Source organism: Callorhinus ursinus, unplaced genomic scaffold, assembly GCF_003265705.2.
Source record: "Callorhinus ursinus isolate GAN/ISIS: 27379988/994484 unplaced genomic scaffold, GSC_fseal_2.0 scaffold12, whole genome shotgun sequence".
Taxonomy (NCBI): Eukaryota; Metazoa; Chordata; class Mammalia; order Carnivora; family Otariidae; genus Callorhinus; species Callorhinus ursinus.
This window is the reverse complement of record NW_027397074.1, coordinates 25,203,705-25,221,805: the sequence shown is the minus strand read 5'-3', so window position 1 is coordinate 25,221,805 and position 18,101 is coordinate 25,203,705. Positions and strand designations below refer to the sequence as shown.

Sequence of the window (18,101 nt, the reverse complement as noted above, 5' to 3'; positions counted from 1 at the left end):
TTTCACCTGTTCATTGCTGCCTTTTTAATGTGGCTGTTGGGGAATTAAATTCTATACGAGGCTCACATTCTATTGGGCAGAATTGGGCCACAGTGATGATAGAATAGAAAAGAGACCATTGTGAGAACCATGGAAAGGCTGTGGGGACCGACTCTGACTCATATACTCAGCAAACATTTATTGAGCACATGCTATATGCTGGGCCCTTCTTTACATGCTGGGGATACAGGAGTGAGCAAGACAGATAGTTCCTGTTTTCATACAGTCTTCTAGCAGGGAGAGCAATAAACAGGCAAACAAATGAGATTTCATCAGCGAGATGTGTTCTGGAAACATAAAACAAGGTCATGAGGGTGTTCTAGGCAGAGAGAGCAGTAGGTACAAAGACTCTTGAGTGGGAATAAGCCCGGCAGGCTGGAGAAATGGAAAGAAAGCCAGAACTTGGCAAAGAGTGGTGATAAACAGGTTATGGAGATAGGCAGGGGTGGGTTACGGAGGGCGCTGCTTGCAGGGGTAGAGAGGATGGATTTAAAACTAAATGCAGTGAAAGCTGGTGAAGAATTTTAATTGGTTGGATTAAAGGAGTATAAGGGGCAAGTAGAGAGAAAAGATAATTATAAACATTTGATTCTGTGTGATTTGAAATATGAGGGTACCATTAATAGAAACAGGAAAGTCAGAAGCAAATTTGGCAGACCAATGAGTACAGTTTTGGATATTTTAAATTGGGCTAGTTTAAAACTAGTAATTAAGATGTCCTGAAAGGAAGGAAGGAAGCTGATAGCAACCAAACAATAAATTGACCAGAGATTTCAGAAAGAAAAACAGGGGAAAAAAGAGGATGCTATAAAAAGGAAGGTTTCTATTCATAAGCTATGTTGACTCCTTCTTAAATACAGTCTTAATTCTTTTAACATAATAATGACAGGATTTTAATATGGTTGTGTGCTGTCAGGGGTGGAGAGCACCCCCAGATTCCTGAGGCTGGAGGTCCAGCATTTCTTAGTGCTGAGAAAGTGAGTTGTTTTCATCAAGAACCCCAATTTAACTGTCTATAATGTGGCCTTTAATTTTAAGCCCATGACGAAAACTTAAACTCTTTATGCTAATAAATATTTCTAAGATGAATTAAATTATAGTGTAACAATATTTTTGGTTCTATCTATTTTTATGTCCAATTTCTCAGTGACCGCTCATTAGGAGAGATGTGTTATTCCCTTCCCGAAGCTTTTCCTTTTTTGCCTTTTGTAAGAAAAGTCATACAAACCAGAATTCTGTAGTCTGACACGAGTCACTGCAATAATAGCTTGTTTATTCCATTGTTTTCTCCAGCTCACTTAAACTATGTCTTACAATTCTATTTTCATACTTAAAAGCTATTGTTGTAGGAAAAAGACATGAAATCCTATTTGAAAAAGTCTTGCTGTTGCTTAAAGTTGGCAATTTCTCAGTTCACTTAATATTCAGTAGTATATTACTTAAAGGGCTCTCGGGCAGGGACACAATGGAGGAGGCTGTGCAGGATTCCCCGGGGTGACACAGAAGGGGAGCAGAAGCACCGGGCCCGCAGTTAGTGGGAGAGAAAATATAGGAACTTAAAGGTCACTGTCTCATTAGCGTTGGTAAAGGAACCATTCATTTCGTTGATGTTCTATATTCCAGCCCAAATTTGAAAGGAGGACCATAATGGATATAAATATTTACACACATTGGAAGGGCCATTATCTTAGCTCATTTTCAAAGCTAATTTCTCCAACAGCCTCTGTGAAACATTCTCAGCTGGGACGGTTCGTAGTTTAAAAGTCAATACAACAATTTTGAAAGTAGCATTACAGGTTTGTCCCTTCTACAACAAGTTTCGGTGTCTAGTCTCTCCTTCAGCTGTGGGCCCACGGGTAAGGAACTGGGTTTGAAAAAATATGTGGAACTGAGAATAGAATGTAATTAAGGGAAAAGTAGGTTCTTTTCTTCTCCCTAGTCAATGTGCATTCCCTAAGCTCAAAGAGAAGTAACATCGCTTACATTTCCGTATGTGGTCTTAGTTTCCTGACATACAAATGTGTTTTGTTATACTTTGTAAATGAAAAATATCAAATACTTCCTCCAGCAATGTCTTCTAATGTGTTTTACTCTTTCTTTCTTTTTTCAACTAGGGAATTCCTGGGTACAAGGGTGAGAAGGTAAGTTGATAACAACCAATAGGTAGACCAGGATTTCAGAAAGAAAAAGAAACCTAACTGTATTAATGTACTTAATAAAAGTTGTTTTCCTTTACTTTTGTAAGTCTGGGTTCCCTAAGTCCTAAGTATACTCTTAACTCTGTTAACACAAAATAATAATAGAACTTAAGCTACAGGACATGTTGTAGGGGTGAAAGTCATCCTAAGATCCTGAGATCAGGATCCAGCCTCTCTCAGCTCGGCAAACACGATAACCCCAATGTAGCCGGCCTGCAGCACAGATAGCCAGACTCAAAGTTTCTACGTACAAATGGATGCAGCAACACAACAGTTAGGTTTCTCCCGTGGTGCTTCCTTTCCCCTAACACCTAGACACCGAACCCTCTCACAGAAGCAAGAAGGTTTATCCTGGTGAAGCAATAAGGAACCGCTTACTTCATAGAGTCAGGCCTCTGGGTAGAGCTGGGTAGGCGTCTGGCAGGCAGGGGGAGTAAATTTGACAAGCAAACAAAAGTTATGGGCTAATAGGTTATTTTAGGATTCTTTGCCAATTACAAGTTAGTAAGGTGGATGGGGGCTCCAGAACCTTTGAGCGTGTTCAGTGGTTCATTCATAGGTTCGTGCCACTCTGCTCTCTGTTAGCAGATTTTCTATCTGAAAACGGAGCATGCCTCTCTCATTCAATCTACAACCCTCAGACCTGGGCCAGAGATTTCACTCTGGGTCTCCTCCAGCCCGACCCCCATTGGAGCCAAGAGGTTGCAGGACAAGAGGTTGGTGGGCCTTTAAACCAAACCAGGCATTAGGTACCCAAGACCCCAGAAATCCCTGCAAAATGGCCTGAGCCTGCTTTGAAGGCAGATACAAACTTCTTTCCTCTGTCCATCTTTTTCCTGAGCCTGAGGGGAAACAAAATGTAAGTTGTTTGTTGAGGCTGGAGGGGACCCTAGTAGGAGCTTTGTTGTATTGTGGCCTGGGGCACCTTCTTGTGCATCGGTTCCTCCTGGGGCAGAAGGAACCAGAAGTGGGGAGGAGTCAAGCAGGGGTGGGGGTGTAGGCTGTGGGCATGGGGATGAGCTTGCACATGGACTACCAAATTTCTCTCATTTTGTATTCCTTTTGAAGGTATACTTGTCGAAAAAGGAAGTTAGAACATTAGTAGGTTATTAGCTTAATGTATAACTTTCACCTATTTCGATACATGGTATGTAGGCCGACCCTTGCACTCCTGCCCTGGGCCCTGCATATATTAGAGGTGAGTCTACATACAGGCAAATAAATATATCCCCAATCACTGGAAATGTTAAATGCCTGTTTCTTCATCTGTATAGAACTGGATTAATGTAGGCTTCCTTAATTTACAAGGTGGTTGGAGAATCAAATGGAATTATGGATGTGACAATGTATTATAAACTCTTTGCTTGTCTATAAGTGTAAGGTGCTACTATGAAGAGGCAAGGAACCAATGATAATGCAGGAAAGTTAAGAAAGTTTCATGATTGTAAAATTGTCCTATATACAGTTGAAAAAAATTATCCAGGACCCCCATCTTGATTTATAATATGAGCTACTCACGAACACTATATATATATTTACACACACACACATACACATATATATATATTCATGTATATTTATATGTATGAAAAGACTCATTTAACCTTCTGGGAAATTACAGAATCACTGGTAGAGTTCTCATTTGGAAAATACAAGCTGTCAGAGTAAAGTGACCCTGAACCATTGACATTCAAACCAGAATTTCACCAGGAACAGCAACATCAGAAATCAGAGGCTGGAAACAGCTAATCTGTTCATAACTTTCTGAAGCACTTGCTCTCTGAAACTGTGTAATTGTGACCATTCCACAGGGATTATTGAGCCCACCAAAAAAGAACACGCCCTTGCAGAGGCAAATAACATGAGTACAATATTTTCATTGATGGAAGTCTGCCCCCAAAACAAATGCTGTTCCTCAGGACCCTATAGCTAACAGATCTGTCTGGACAAAAGGAATGTGAATCCTGGCCAAAAGAATTTTTTGAGTGTATTTATGGTACTTTTCTGTTTTATATTTTGGTGCTTGACTCATTTTATTTCCACCCAACATTATTAAATTAATTGCTTTCTAATTGATTCCTCAAGAGTGATTTTCCATTTGCATTCAGAAATAAATGTTCAATTTGTTCGAAGTGAAATCTCAGTTTTTCCTGGGTCAGTTTGACTCAGTTTGATGTAGAGAGAGAACAGATTGCTTTTGAACAGAGGCATAGCTGGATCGAGGAATTGTACTTCCCTCTTTCCTGCTCCTGATGCCAGCAACACCCCATGTAGTACCCTAGGCTAATGGAAAGTAACTTGCAGACCATGGCGCGTTGCCTTGTTCAGAGTTGGGTGGTTGATGAACATGGACTTGGGAACCTAACAGACTCAAGCCTGTGGTCATGGGCAAGCTGTTTAATCTCTCTGAACCTCCTTTTCCTCTCTCTCTCTAATCTAATATAATCTGTTGTGGGGATTAGCAGTAATGTAAAGGCTTTGGACTTCGGATCCATGATTGGTGGTTACACTTGTTATTTCCCTTCTTAGAGCAGTGCTATTCCAAGCGTGGTCTGCTGACTGGCTGTCGGTCTGTGAACTGCTTGTTGGTATTTTGTGAGGAGATAAAGCTCGCATCAGAATATAAATCCACTATATCACTAAATACACTGTTCCGCTGACATTCATTTTTCACCGTGTGTCTTCTTTAATGGAGGCAGGGCACTGATGTTCACCGTAGTGCAAGTTTCTTACGTCACTGTGTGGTGGTGCTTTGAGTAGCGTGCCTTACATCGCGTGGATGATAAAGCAGCAGCACAAACAGACAGTAGTGAGGGCACTGGGCTAGGAGTCACTGGCTAGCATGTACATGTAAGTAAACTCATTTAACCTCTTCAGTTGAGTTGCCATATCTTAAAAATATGAATTGCTTTGGGGCAACATGGTCAGTGATATTGTAATAGTGTGTATGGTTACAGATAGTAGCTACACCCGGTGAGCAGAGCATAATGTATACAGAAGGTGTATCACTATGTTGTATACCTGAAACTAATGTAACCCTTTGTGTCAGTTGTGCTCAAATAAAAAATTTTAAAAAGGAATTGCCTTGAGGCTTAGAAAAAAAAATATGAAAGCCCTTGAAAATTCTAACTTTAGTCATTTTTCTAATGGCCTTTGATACCTTTTAGTTCTAATTATTCAAAGTCTTAGAAGTCTGATACAATGGATTAGTATTCAGAGGTCCCAATTCTCCTTCTGCATGAGCAAGTTACTTAACCTTTGGGATCACAAATTCTCAGTCTGTGAAATTGGGCTAATAATATCTACGTCAGACAGTTAACGGCACCTTAACAGATTACGTCTACAAAATAACAATGATCGTAAACTATAAAGAATAACTTAATTGTTAGTTCTTTTTTTCATTGCTATTCCAGGAAAGGCAGGAGGACAGTGTGATGATGGGAAGTAACAGTGTGCTTGCCACCCTGCCCGTCCCCTCTTGCTAAGTCTTTTTTTTTTTTTTTTTCAGATTTTATTTACTTAACAGAGAGAGAGGGGGCACAAGCAGGGGGAGCTGCAGAGGGAAAGGCAGAAGGAGAGACAGAGAGAGAGGGAAGAAGCAGGCTGCCGCTGAGCGGGGAGCCTGATGCGGGGCTCGATCCCAGGACCCTGGGATCATGACCTGAGCTGAAGGCAGACGTTTAACAACTGAGCCACCCAGGCGTGTGCCCCCACCCCCCGCCCCAAGTCTTTATGGCTCCTTTCCCCACCAAGCCATGGCATGGTCTTAGGACCTTTTTCTTACTACTAACTGATCAAAGTTGGTACTCAGGATGGAGTATCGTTTTGTGGAAAAAATAGGGACTGTGAGTCTGAGCTACTTGATCGAGGGAAGTTATCTTGTTGAGTGTTAAGTTTCCTCATCTCCAAAATAAAATTGTAAAACTGATCTCATTGAGCCGTGATATGGATTCAAGTAAATCACACACACAAAGAGCATATGGTAGACATTCAGTAAACCTTCGTTTCTTTCCTTTTAATTTCATCCACCTCTCAACAATGTTAAGCCTCACTAGGTGGTGTCGCGGATTTGATTCTGTCAAGTTAAGGATGACTCATGGATAAAATTTTTCAGAGTGCAATGCCCAAATAACCCCCAGGATTGAGGATAAACTTGTGTATAACCCATCAGGGTGCTTATGTCATAGAAATCTTTTTTAAAAATCCTAACCCCGAATACTGCAAATGTCTTCTTATTTCATTTATTTATTTTTCAGGGGGAAAGTGGAGAATGTGGCAAACCAGGAATAAAAGGTGACAAAGTAAGGAACATGTTTTTAAAATGCTAACAGCTGTGATCCCTTTGGGGCTGAGTTTCCTGAAGAGGAAATTCCTGGGATGCATTACCTGGCTCTCACTACTGGAGTTGGGAAGTTATTGGCTCCATTCTCACATCTGTAAAACATGAAGCAGAAAACAAAGCCATACCTAACTTTAGTTAATGGAGCCCCCACATGCCTTTCCTATGGACCTTTAAGATCTTGCTTTGTGGCACCCTAACCTTTGAGGCCAGGCCTACAGAAGGTTATGGTGAAAAGAATAATTTAAACTGCAAAGTCAATTCAAGCTCCAATCAGGTAAAAATGGAATTTTTGTTTTCAGATGTAAACACTGACAGCAAGTACTTTCCAAAATAGAGTGAAGAACTCTATGGGATAAGTTAATAAAATAATTATAAATAATGTGGCAGAACTAGGCAGAGACAGGGGTTCAAAATTTTGAAATTGCAGCAAGCCACAGACAATTGGGTAGGTATTTACCTTTCCCTAAAAAATAAATATGAATAAAGTATTTAAACTGAAGACAACATTAAATATGTTAAGGAGTTCCTTAATGGACCAGAAATATACAGAGAGTATGTTTGAAGCCTAATGACAAAGGTTCCAAAAATGTACAGAGTAAAAACAGTTTTCAGTATATTTAAGAACTATTAACAGCATGCTATCAAGACACTCAACTCTTTCCATATCTGTATTTTAATTATGGGAGAGAGCTAAGGAAAAAAAAAAAACAGGCAAAAGGTGAAAAGCAGAGAATAAGATAATGACACTGGCCTATGTAACTAAGCATTTTAAATAGCTTGAGATTTTGTGAAAGCGTTTAAAGTACTGTGGACTTAAAGGCCAGGGGGATCTGAAAAATGTAGGCTTGGTAATTATCTCTGGGCAAAATGAAACTGTAGTAATGAATAGATTCTGCCTGGAGGATAATTGAAAATGGGAGATGGACACGGACTTGAAAATACAAAAGGAGGGACACAGAAGAACAAAAATGAAAAGTTAAACAGTAACTGTGAAAACTATTTGAAATGAAATTGGCTGACAAAGAGTTAATATCATATTTCATTGACTAAGATGTCAGGGATTGTTAAATGCCCTATTATTTTCTGTGCCAAAAAGAAAGAAAAAGTGCTGCCAATTATAAACAGAAGATGCAATTGACTGTAAGACATATCTTAGTGTCAGAGACGTAAAAATCTGAAAAAAAAATGCATGTCTGGAGTCCATGAAATATAATGTCCTTGACAGGAAGAGTTCATATAAGTTTATAAGTCAAACATACAAAGAACATGAAGAGACACAAGAGAGGGAATGTAAATGGCTAATAAAAGAAAAAAATCCAAATGTATTAGGAGTCAGATAAGTGAAATTAACATTAAAATGTTATTTCAGTTGTCAAATTAGCAAACACTGAGACAATATATAATACTCAACATTGATGCGGAGTCTGTAAGGTGAAGATGCACTCTCTCTACTCGGGGAGTAGGAAAGGAAATCTGAACAAACTCTATGAAGGGAAGTTTTGTTTTTTCTTTCCACGTATGGTGTGAGCCACAAAAGAGAGTGAGAGAGCCTTGGATGTGCTCATTGTCTCTGTCTGTCATCCTCTTCCAGAACATCATCTTTAGGAGTCCATCAGAAGCAGGACGTGATTTATACACAAAGATGTTCTTTATAATATTGTTTAAAAGAGTAATCATCAGAAATAATTTAAATGTCAATACTAGGGAAATAAGTAAAGTATGATAGATTCATATTCTTGAGTATTATTCCATTTACTAAGAGTTCTTAATGACCTGGAAAAATATTTTTGATACAATGGAAGACCAGATAAGAAGGGCACAAAGTTGTATATGCCCTTTAATCAAATTATTTATTAATTTATTTTTTCAAATTATTTAAAGAAATATAATTATTACATAGGCCTAAAATGTTAATAGCAGTTGCTTCTGTGTGATTTTTTTTCCTGTTTTTTTTTGCTTTTTTCTATAATTGCTAAGGTATGTCTGTTATAAACAGGTTGTATTTTGGTAAGAAAAAAAAGGAAAATGTGAGAGAGACTAGACTATATTATATTCTCATAAAAATAAATTTTAAAGGGTTTCCTAGTTATGGAACATATTAAAGTATTTTTTTCTATTAAAAGAAGGTTGAGTATAAACACTGTTTTGTCAAGTTGTGTGTCTTGAAGATGGGCAAAAGAGTGATCTAGACATCGTGGAAAATCACTAAATTGTCAATTGAACTGACTTTGCCTTGTTGGAAAGAAACAATATTCCACTAAGTGTACTGCTTTCTGAAGAATCTTAAGAAATAAATTCTTTACTCTGATCAAAATTTCAATATACAGGCGAAGGACTTACATCTAAAATGGTGTTTTCATGGAGTTTACTAAAGGAGAATTTGACCTCAAGTTGGCTTATTAACTAGGATCATTTTGTTAATAATGCATCCGTTGGCTTTGCTGTTTGGATAACCTGGGAAGATTAGCCATTACTGAGAACACATTCCCTTCTTCTCACCTAAAATCATTGCATTTGAAGATGGGTATTTAGAGCAACTTACCATTAATTTTATTCCACAGGGGTCTTTAGGACCACATGGACCAAAGGGGCCCAGAGGACTTCAGGTAAGGAGAGGCTAAACCAAATCTACGTCTGATTAGATTGTATTTAAAATAACAGGATTAGAATCACCTAGAAAGTCTGCCAATTCAATCAGAATGTCTAGGGATTGAAGCCAGGCATCAGTACTTTTAAAGATTCCCAGGTGATTCCCATGTGCAACCAAGTTTGGAAATCACCGCTCTAATATTTTGAGTAACTAATTCAGGCTCTCCAAAGATAGGTACCAGCAGGTGAGTTTACTTAGTAGAGGGATAAAAGTTTAAAAATTCTGGTGTAGGAAGGCAGATAAATCTAAAACAATTACAAACAAGATGTAACCACTTTTGTTTTGCTACTGTAATGTAGTTGGAAGAACTATGCATTTTATCTAAATTACAGTACTTGTATTGTTCCATCATTATAAGTACTTAATGCTCGATAACATGGAATAATTCCTTAAGGCATTTAAGTTAAGCATACTCCATGGATTTCAAAAAATAATTTAGATCAGTTTTTTTTTTTCCCCAGCCTGGGGACCCGCCTACTCTAACGTTTTCATGGGGGGAGGGTATATGTATATGAGGAGTTAATTTCAGTATTTCAAAAAGTCTACTGAAAATTATAACTTGACCCAAGATTTCCTAGACAGCTTCTAGTTAACCATCAACTCCTTTGCTTTGGCCTAGAATTGTGCTGGGGCAGGGCAGTAACTCTGGTTATCATGGGGTCATTAGAAGCTCCAACTTTCAGTTATAAATGACTTAGATATTAAAAAAAAATGGTTCATTCAAAATTTTTCACAAAGGGCATCCAGCACAGGCATAAGGTTGGAAACACAGGCTTCGAGAGCAAACACCTCGTGAATAAATGTTTGCTCTCAGCTTAAGTACTATTTTAGAAGCTGCCTATTTGACATGAACAATTTTGTCTCATTCCATTCCTCAGTTGCATGTAACCCCAACGTAACTCTGAGATATATAATCCGACTTCTAAACTCAGCATCTCTAGAGACCATAACGAACGATTCATTCTTGGTTGGCCTTTTGTGTAGGGAACTAATTCTTGATTTTCACCTTGGAGCAGGGCATAAGTGGACCTCCAGGGGATCCAGGCCCGAAGGGATATCAAGGCAATAAGGTAATCATACCCTTTGATTAAAGATAGGCAGAGTGCCTTTCCCCTAGTGAGCTATAGTGATGTGTGTTTTTATTAAGCAGAAGTGGGTGGACTCTTCGAGGATGTAAATTTGGCAATACATAGGTTTATCATTTATTATTACATTATTATTATAATATTATTATATTATTCAAAGGCACATTATTAAATACGAGCCATTATTCAGAATCTTTGCAGTATTTCCTTCTTACTCCTGCTCTTTAGTCATTTTATGATTCACTAGAAACTAAAAAGTAGTAACAAATAACCAATTCAAATCACTGTATTTCCCCATATGTGATGTCAACTCAATATATAGCTTATAAAAGAAGGAAATTTATAACTGTCATGCCAATAAAAATCAAGCTTTTAAAAATCATTACAGGGGAGTAATCTCAACCATCAGTACCAGGCTTGTAATGTCATTCCACGGATAACCAAGCAAGACAGCAGGAGGGGTTGAATAAGAGCCAAATAGAACCCAAAGATGCTATAGCTGGGATATTTAAAAGACCTGGTTATAAGGCTCTGTTTTCTAATGAGGGTGGCCATTAATGTGCTGAAAACAAGCTTTTTAGTACCTTTTAAACTCTTCTCAATGCTTAGTAAATATCATGGGTATAGTAAATATCCCATAAATAGTGTCATTAGTGACTGGAGATCTGTGGGATTTGTGGCAGCAAGGACAGCAGAAGGTGCCATCCCCAATGGACCCTAGATAAAGCCAGTCCTTTAAGGGGGCTATCAAATCGAAGCTGTGGGGAGCAGTTGGGCTATGTGAGTGTTCTTTTTCCAGAGAGAGGAAAGAGAGTGACAAGTATAGCATTTTTAACAAGATAACGACAATATGTGATTTCCCAGGCCACTTTTAATTGGCAAATTAAAATAGAATGAGCTTCTCAGCGGGAGTGTGCTTAAGCTTCATCTGGGGAAACTGCCTTTTCCAGTCCTTGCCTATGATTAATTTTCTCTGGGGAAGAGAAATGTTATCTCTTGAATACTGAGTAGAAGTTTTTATAAAATTGCTTTGGTTGTGGATAAGATCCTGAAGCAAGAAAAAAAATATTTTGACAGTCCACGCTTTTTTCTAGGATTCTTTGGTTACCTAAGATGATAATTTTGTTTGTGCAAAAGAGGCTTAAAATCAGGGATCGGGGTTGGAGTTTGCAACAGTGATAGAATTATAGAATGTTTGAGCTGCCAGGGATGTTAGAGATCATACTGGCCCAAAGTTTTCATTTTGGAAAATGAGGAGTGAAGTCTGGATATCACATGGCTTGCCTGAGACAGAGGCACAGCCAGACTCATCAGCTTTGGAGAGTACCCAGGGAGGGCTGGGAGCAGGGCAGGTAGCTTTGGGAGATGGTCAGCGGTAGTCCATTGAAAGGTGCCATCATTTGCTCACTTCTACTCGTGTCTCATACAATTACTATTTAGGTTTTTTTTTTAACATAAACTTATGTATGTATGTATGTATGTATGTACATATATATATATATATATATTTTAAGATTTTATTTTTATTTGAGATCCAGAGTTAGAGAGAGCACAGAGAGGGAGAGGGAGAATCAGACTCCCTGCTGAGCAGAGAGCCCAATTTGGTGTTCGATCCCAGGACCCTGAGATCAGGACCTAAGCTGAAGGCAGACACTTAAATGACTGAGCCACCCAGGCACCCAACAGAAAGTTATTTAAACAAAATTTAGCTTTTAATTCCAACAGTGCATTCTTAGAATAAATATAGTTGAGTGTTTAGGGGAAGTTACAATTTTCTGAGGTAATAACATTTCATGCTTGACTTCCACATCATCCTAAGTATTTGAATACTTTTCATGAATTTTCCAAGGTCCTCTTTAAAAAAAAATTTTTTTTTTAAATTGTGGTTAAGGGGGCACCAGGGTGGCTCAGTTGGTTAAGCGTCCGACTCTTGGTTTCAGCTTAGGTCATGATCTCAGGGTTGTCAGATTGAGCCCCCAGTAGGGCTCCACATTCAGTGTGGAGTCTGCTTGGGATTCTTTCCTTCTGCCCCACCCCCCCAAATAAAATAAACAAAATCTTAAACAAAAATAAATTGTGGTAAAGGATACATAATATAAAATTACCACTTGGTTTTTTTTTTTTTAAGATTTATTTATTTATTTTGAGAGAGTGAGAATGAGAGAGAGAGAGAGAGCACATGAGAGGGGGGAGGGCCAGAGGGAGAAGCAGGTTCCTCGCTGAGCAGGGAGCCCGATGCGGGACTCAATCCCGGGACTCCAGGATCATGACCTGAGCCGAAGGCAGTCGCTTAACCAGCTGAGCCACCCAGGCGCCCGCCACTTGGGTTTTAATCACAAAATTCACTGCCAGGTGAATACACAAAGCTCACTGAATTGAAAGATGTCAATTTCTAGAAAATGTTCTGGGTTGCTGGGAGCAAATGAAGTGGGAGTGGGTTTTTCTTTTTCCTTCTAGTAATATTTCTGGTTTAAGGTCACAAATTTAGTAGTCTCTTGACTCGTACTTCAAGACTATTATTAATTTCTACCTCTCTTTGGATCTGTCAACCAGAGATGCATATTGCACTGATCATTAAAATTTTTTAAATTTTATACATTTATTAGTATATCATCTTAAAAGCCAAGTTTCCGGGAATGATTCCATCTTGGGTCTCAGAATGTACTTCTACATCTTGAAGACAGTATACTCTTTTTTCCTCAATCTGGAAATAATATGTTTATAATGATATTTCTTTTCATGCATTACCATTTTATTATAAAATGTTTTTAAGAAATTGCTATTGCAAATTGTGCAAAAAATTCCCTAAGACCTAGTAATTCTGTATTTTCTAATGAGCACAGGGAGGATTATTTATTTTGAAACTTCTATAATACTTGATAACATTTAATGTATATTTATTATGTACAGATATATAGTTCTAAATACTCACTTAACATAATACCACATTTTGAGGCATGATCTAGTCTTAACCCCATGATACAGATAAGGCTACTCAAGGAAAGAGAGGTTAAGCAGTAGGTTCAAGTCTGTGTAGGTAGTAAGGGATAGAGCCAGGATTCAAACCCAGCCAGTCCGCTCTTAACCACCATAGTATATTTATCTCCTTAGGAATACTGCTGAATTTCCCGAGTAGTTGACCTGAGATAAATGCATTTCTTTTGGACAGTGTGGAAATTACATCTGTCCCCCTTCTCTTGTACTCTGGCTGGAAAACAACAGTCTGTTGAGAGGTGCGTTTCTATTTGGTTATAATGTTCATCTGAAAATGCAGGAAGAGAAGGATGGGAATTGCATGGGAAAAAGAAACCAGTAATGTGCATTTTCAAATATTTTGTTTATAAGGAAACCTTCATCCAGAAACCTTTAGACTTGTAACATTTGTAAAGATTCCATAAGAGTTTCTAGATGGGGCCTGTCTATGTCTTTGAATTTATGAATGGTTTCTCTCATGAGCTACAGTCCCATTCTATTGCTCTAGTAGTTGGATTTTCTTCATCAAAGGGTTTGCAGAAAGGTGGTCAAAGAACAAAAGGAAAAAAATAACATGTGATAAATTGAGGAAAAATGTGATGCCAGCCCAGTTTCACAAATCATTTCTGTCATTAATATTTTCCACATGTAAAGTAGCTCTATTTTGCCCTGAATGACCTAGTTGTCTTAGAAACAAAATATAGATGTTTCTCAGAATGAAGCTGTGGCTCTGAGGCCACTTCAGCCTCCCCCATATATGAAGGTCATGCAGTGACATTCATAAGAAGAACATCCCATCAGTCTCTAAAACCAATTAGCATCATAATCATACAAGGGCCTTATCCCTGGGACCAAATGGAAAATGCTATAACCCTGGAGAGAGCACAGTGCTCTTTCTGAGTAAAAATTGAGTACCTAAGAGCCCTACACCGACTTCCAAGGGTTATTGTGATGGTTCAGTTACAATCCCATCTGGTCCTAGAATGGGCCCTCTCATAACTAGAAAAAATGGCTCAAGATTGGCAGGGCTTTCAAATCACAGAGAACAGTTACAAAATTAGTTTTGTACAAATAAACACAGTAGAATGTTGGGTGTGCCAAACCCACATTAGGTAATTTTTGCCATTTCTTGATGTCTTTCTGAGGTTATTTTGGAAGTGTGTTTCTTCTCAAATCTCATGCAAATAGGCATCCTTTCCAAGACCCTCTTTGTGCTCCTGGGAGGAGGGCATGCTCACTGGCATGAGCAGAAAATAGCTTGTTACATGGAGTATCCTAGTACCAGAGCTTTCATGCTAGGGCCAAAGAGCACTAAGAAATAGCCCTGATATGCTTTCCCAAGTCAAAGTACCACATGTTAATCCTCCAACAATTAAAAAGACCATGATATTATATTCTGTATTAACTCATCTTAATGGATGAATTACCTCGCTTCTCATAACCTCTTCCATTGTTTTACTCCAGGACATTCATATATTTCCTACAGGGCTTTTCTCCCCTAAGATTTTTCTTGTACTACACACAAGTGTGAGAAACTCAAAGTCCTTTTATGTATGAGACTTTGTCTTGACTCACTTTTACTTCTGAGATGTAAAAAAAAAACAAAAAAAACAAAAAAAAACCCCACGGAGAAATAGCAGCAGTCTTGTCTAGTTTAATAAATAGATATGGTGAGGGTAAATAATCTCCAGTGAATCAAGCATTCACCCATCCATTCAAAATGAACAAAAGACCTCGTATCCATGAATAAATGGAACCTATGCTTCAAGAGGAGTGAGGGCAAATTAAATAGTTAAACCACTCCATGGTGCTGCACCACACAATGATTCTTGGACACCCTATTCCTCCTTCTCCAACTCTGTCAAGGTTTCATCTCATTTCTTGAGATTTTCAAGCAAAGTATGTATTTTTCAAGTAGCTGGTATTTGGAAGAAGTCAAGTAAATAAGAACTAAATGTACAAATCCTAAAGTTGAAACTTAGTAAACACCTCTACAAAACATCCTGTTTTCTTCAAAATGCCCTATGAAAAGAGGTCGATTTTAAAAAGAGGGCTGTTGTAACCTTTGTAATAGCTACTGTGAAAGCCCATGCATAGATTTTTGGTAGCTGGTAGTTTCCTGTTAGCTTCCATGCATTATACCTTTAAACATTGCTAGCCTTGTTTCAGATATGAACCATTGGTAAGAGAATTGGACAAATATAGGCAGGTCCTTCACTGTTAAAAAAAGAAAATCCAAGGCAGAAGATCCAGTGACAATGGGTCAGGAGCACCACTGTCACATCTGAGAGAAAAAATGATTATATGCAACAAAGAGGGATTTGTTGAATGAATGGGTGGATGAGTATTTAAATGGAATGAGCTGTTGACAGTATCCTACTATAGAGAAGTCAAAACAGGCAAGAGACTAAAAGAGTCATTTATTTTTTGTCAACTTTGAAGTTATTGGAAATCTTTAAGGGAGCAGCTCCAATAGAGAGATTGGGGAGGTGACAAAGGAGAAGGATACAATAGCCAAGAATTCTGACCATTCTTCCAAGATATTGGGATAATAAAGGGAAACAGGACAGTATTGACATAACCCATCAAAAGCTTCTTGTGCATTTAATAATCTAATATGTTCTTATAGTTCCACTTTTTTAAAAAAAATTATTTATTTATTTTAAAGACAGACAGAAAGCCCAAGTAGGTGGAAGGGCAGAGGGAGAGGGAGAAGCAGACTCCCCACTGAGCAGGGAGCCCGACACGGGGCTCGATCCCAGGACTCCGGGATCATGACCTGAGCTGAAGGCAGATGCTTAACAGACTGAGCCACCCAGGTGCCCCTGTACTTCCACTTTTTTCTAAGAGAGGCAAGAAGACTTGGACTTTTTTTTTTTTAGTTTTAAATATACAACTTAGAGTCTTATGTTTTCTATAATATCACTATTTTTGCTGGAACAGAATCATCATTAACGAAGATTTAGTAGTTTTAAAAAATACATTCTTGTTTTGTTCATTAAATACTTGATTCAACTCAACATTAGTTTAGCAGCTTTAGAAGGTCAACTTACTAAACGTATCTAATATTTCAGTTATGGTTTGGAAATAATTCAAGACCGCAGATACAAACAACTATGAAGAATTTTAAACTTCCTCCTCAAACAAGCATGCTGTGTAGTTTTATTTCAGCTCTCACACAACTCAAAAACCTAACAATCTCCTGACATCATGACGTTGCTTTCAACCGTAAAAAAATCATGATTTGAAATAGGGTATAATTCCTTATAACCTGAGGGGAAGCAAACTGGGTGAAACATACCTAGACATCAACAATTCCTAGGGTGGAATAATTAATCAAAGAGAAAAGTTTTTTAAGTTCACAGCTCTCTTAACAGAATGACTATTTTTTGCTTCACGTAAAGCATTTTAAGTCAGGGTACTTGAACGTGTCAGCTTTTCCAACGGTCCCAAACCAATGACGGGCCTTCTGGTTTCCCGGGCAGCTAGCAACTTTGAACAGCGTTGTGACTGCTCAGTGGATAGTGGTATAAAGGGAAGAATCCCTTTACAATTTTAATTATAAATATCAGTTGAATGAAGATTGGAGCCAAGCTGCCAAACTATGTGAATGTTTTCTCTTCAGAGATGTCAAAGTGTAAATCTTATTTCTGTCCTGGGCTTAATTAAAGGGAAAAAATCATGAGTAGTCCAGCAACTGTTGTTGTGGAGAGGGCTTTGACCTACATGCACATCTGCCCACCAGGACTCTAAATGAGCTTATTAACTCATTTGACAAGAGACAACTGATAGTGACAACTTGAAGTGGCTGCCAGAACACGTGGGATGTCAGCCAATGGTTTCAATGCAGATGATTTTCGTTCCCAAATCTCTGATGCACATGGTTCTCAGCAGGAGGGGTAGACTGTGTGTGTGTGTGTGTGTGTGTGTGTGTGTGCATGCACGTGTGCACACATGAGCAGAGACTGCCAAGGTAAAAACTCTGATGAATCAAGAAACCCCAAAATGCTGCTAACGTAAAGGTGCTGAGTCTAACCCCCATGCCCAGTCAAGCTGGGCACTAACATGGAACTGAATCAGTTACTGCAGGGTCTTCGGAGGGATGTCAGAATTAACAACAACAAAAAAATCCCATCAATATCCCCAATTCAAGTAAATTGCAATAGCATCGCAACAGGGAATATTAAGTTTATTCCAAGGGTAAGGCTTTTTTATTGTGGTAAAAGTCCAAGGAGTGTCGACCAGAGCTGAGATTCTTAAAAGCTCTCCTGATGGGCTGCTAAGCAGTCCTTCCTTTTAGGGATAATAACACACAATTCCTTAGATTTTATTAAATATGATGAAGTATGACTTTCCTGGTAGATTGGCCATATGAATGTCATTTTTACAGGTTGAATATTATCAACTTCATGTGGTTTAATCTAATAACAAAAAAATGAGTTGCATTACTAAAATCTGGTATAATACTACAATTTTCATTACATGTTCACTGATTTTTTGTTATTATGGAGTATTTTTCTTCTTTGAGAAGCATAAGTAGGTGGATTTGTGGTCTTTTCTCTTACCCAAGTAGATGGTATTCAAAAGAGATTGCAGTTGGAGATTTGAAATAATGATGGTTTAAAACTCAGTGCAGTTGGTTAGTAACCAATTTATATGTAGACCAAGATTATGTGATCACAGTATTGGGGATTATAATTTACATTATCTTTACCACGAATTTAGTGACAACACTGATCCAGGTAGACTTAAATGTCTGAAATGACATGTGAATTGGCTTGTAAAAGTATATTTTCTTTCGGCTTGCATTTTAT

The 18,101-nt window shown here is 38.3% G+C and overlaps 1 protein-coding gene across 1 annotated transcript in view; it reads left to right on the top strand.

Moving 5' to 3' along the window:
* Positions 1-18,101, top strand: part of COL28A1 (collagen type XXVIII alpha 1 chain) — a 162,968-nt gene that overhangs the window by 18,823 nt on the left and 126,044 nt on the right. Inside the window, exons 8-11 of the mRNA XM_073898860.1 lie at positions 2,154-2,180; positions 6,494-6,538; positions 9,141-9,185; positions 10,246-10,299. Of these exons, the coding sequence (XP_073754961.1) occupies positions 2,154-2,180; positions 6,494-6,538; positions 9,141-9,185; positions 10,246-10,299 (171 nt within the window). The remainder of the gene's footprint in view (positions 1-2,153; positions 2,181-6,493; positions 6,539-9,140; positions 9,186-10,245; positions 10,300-18,101) is intronic.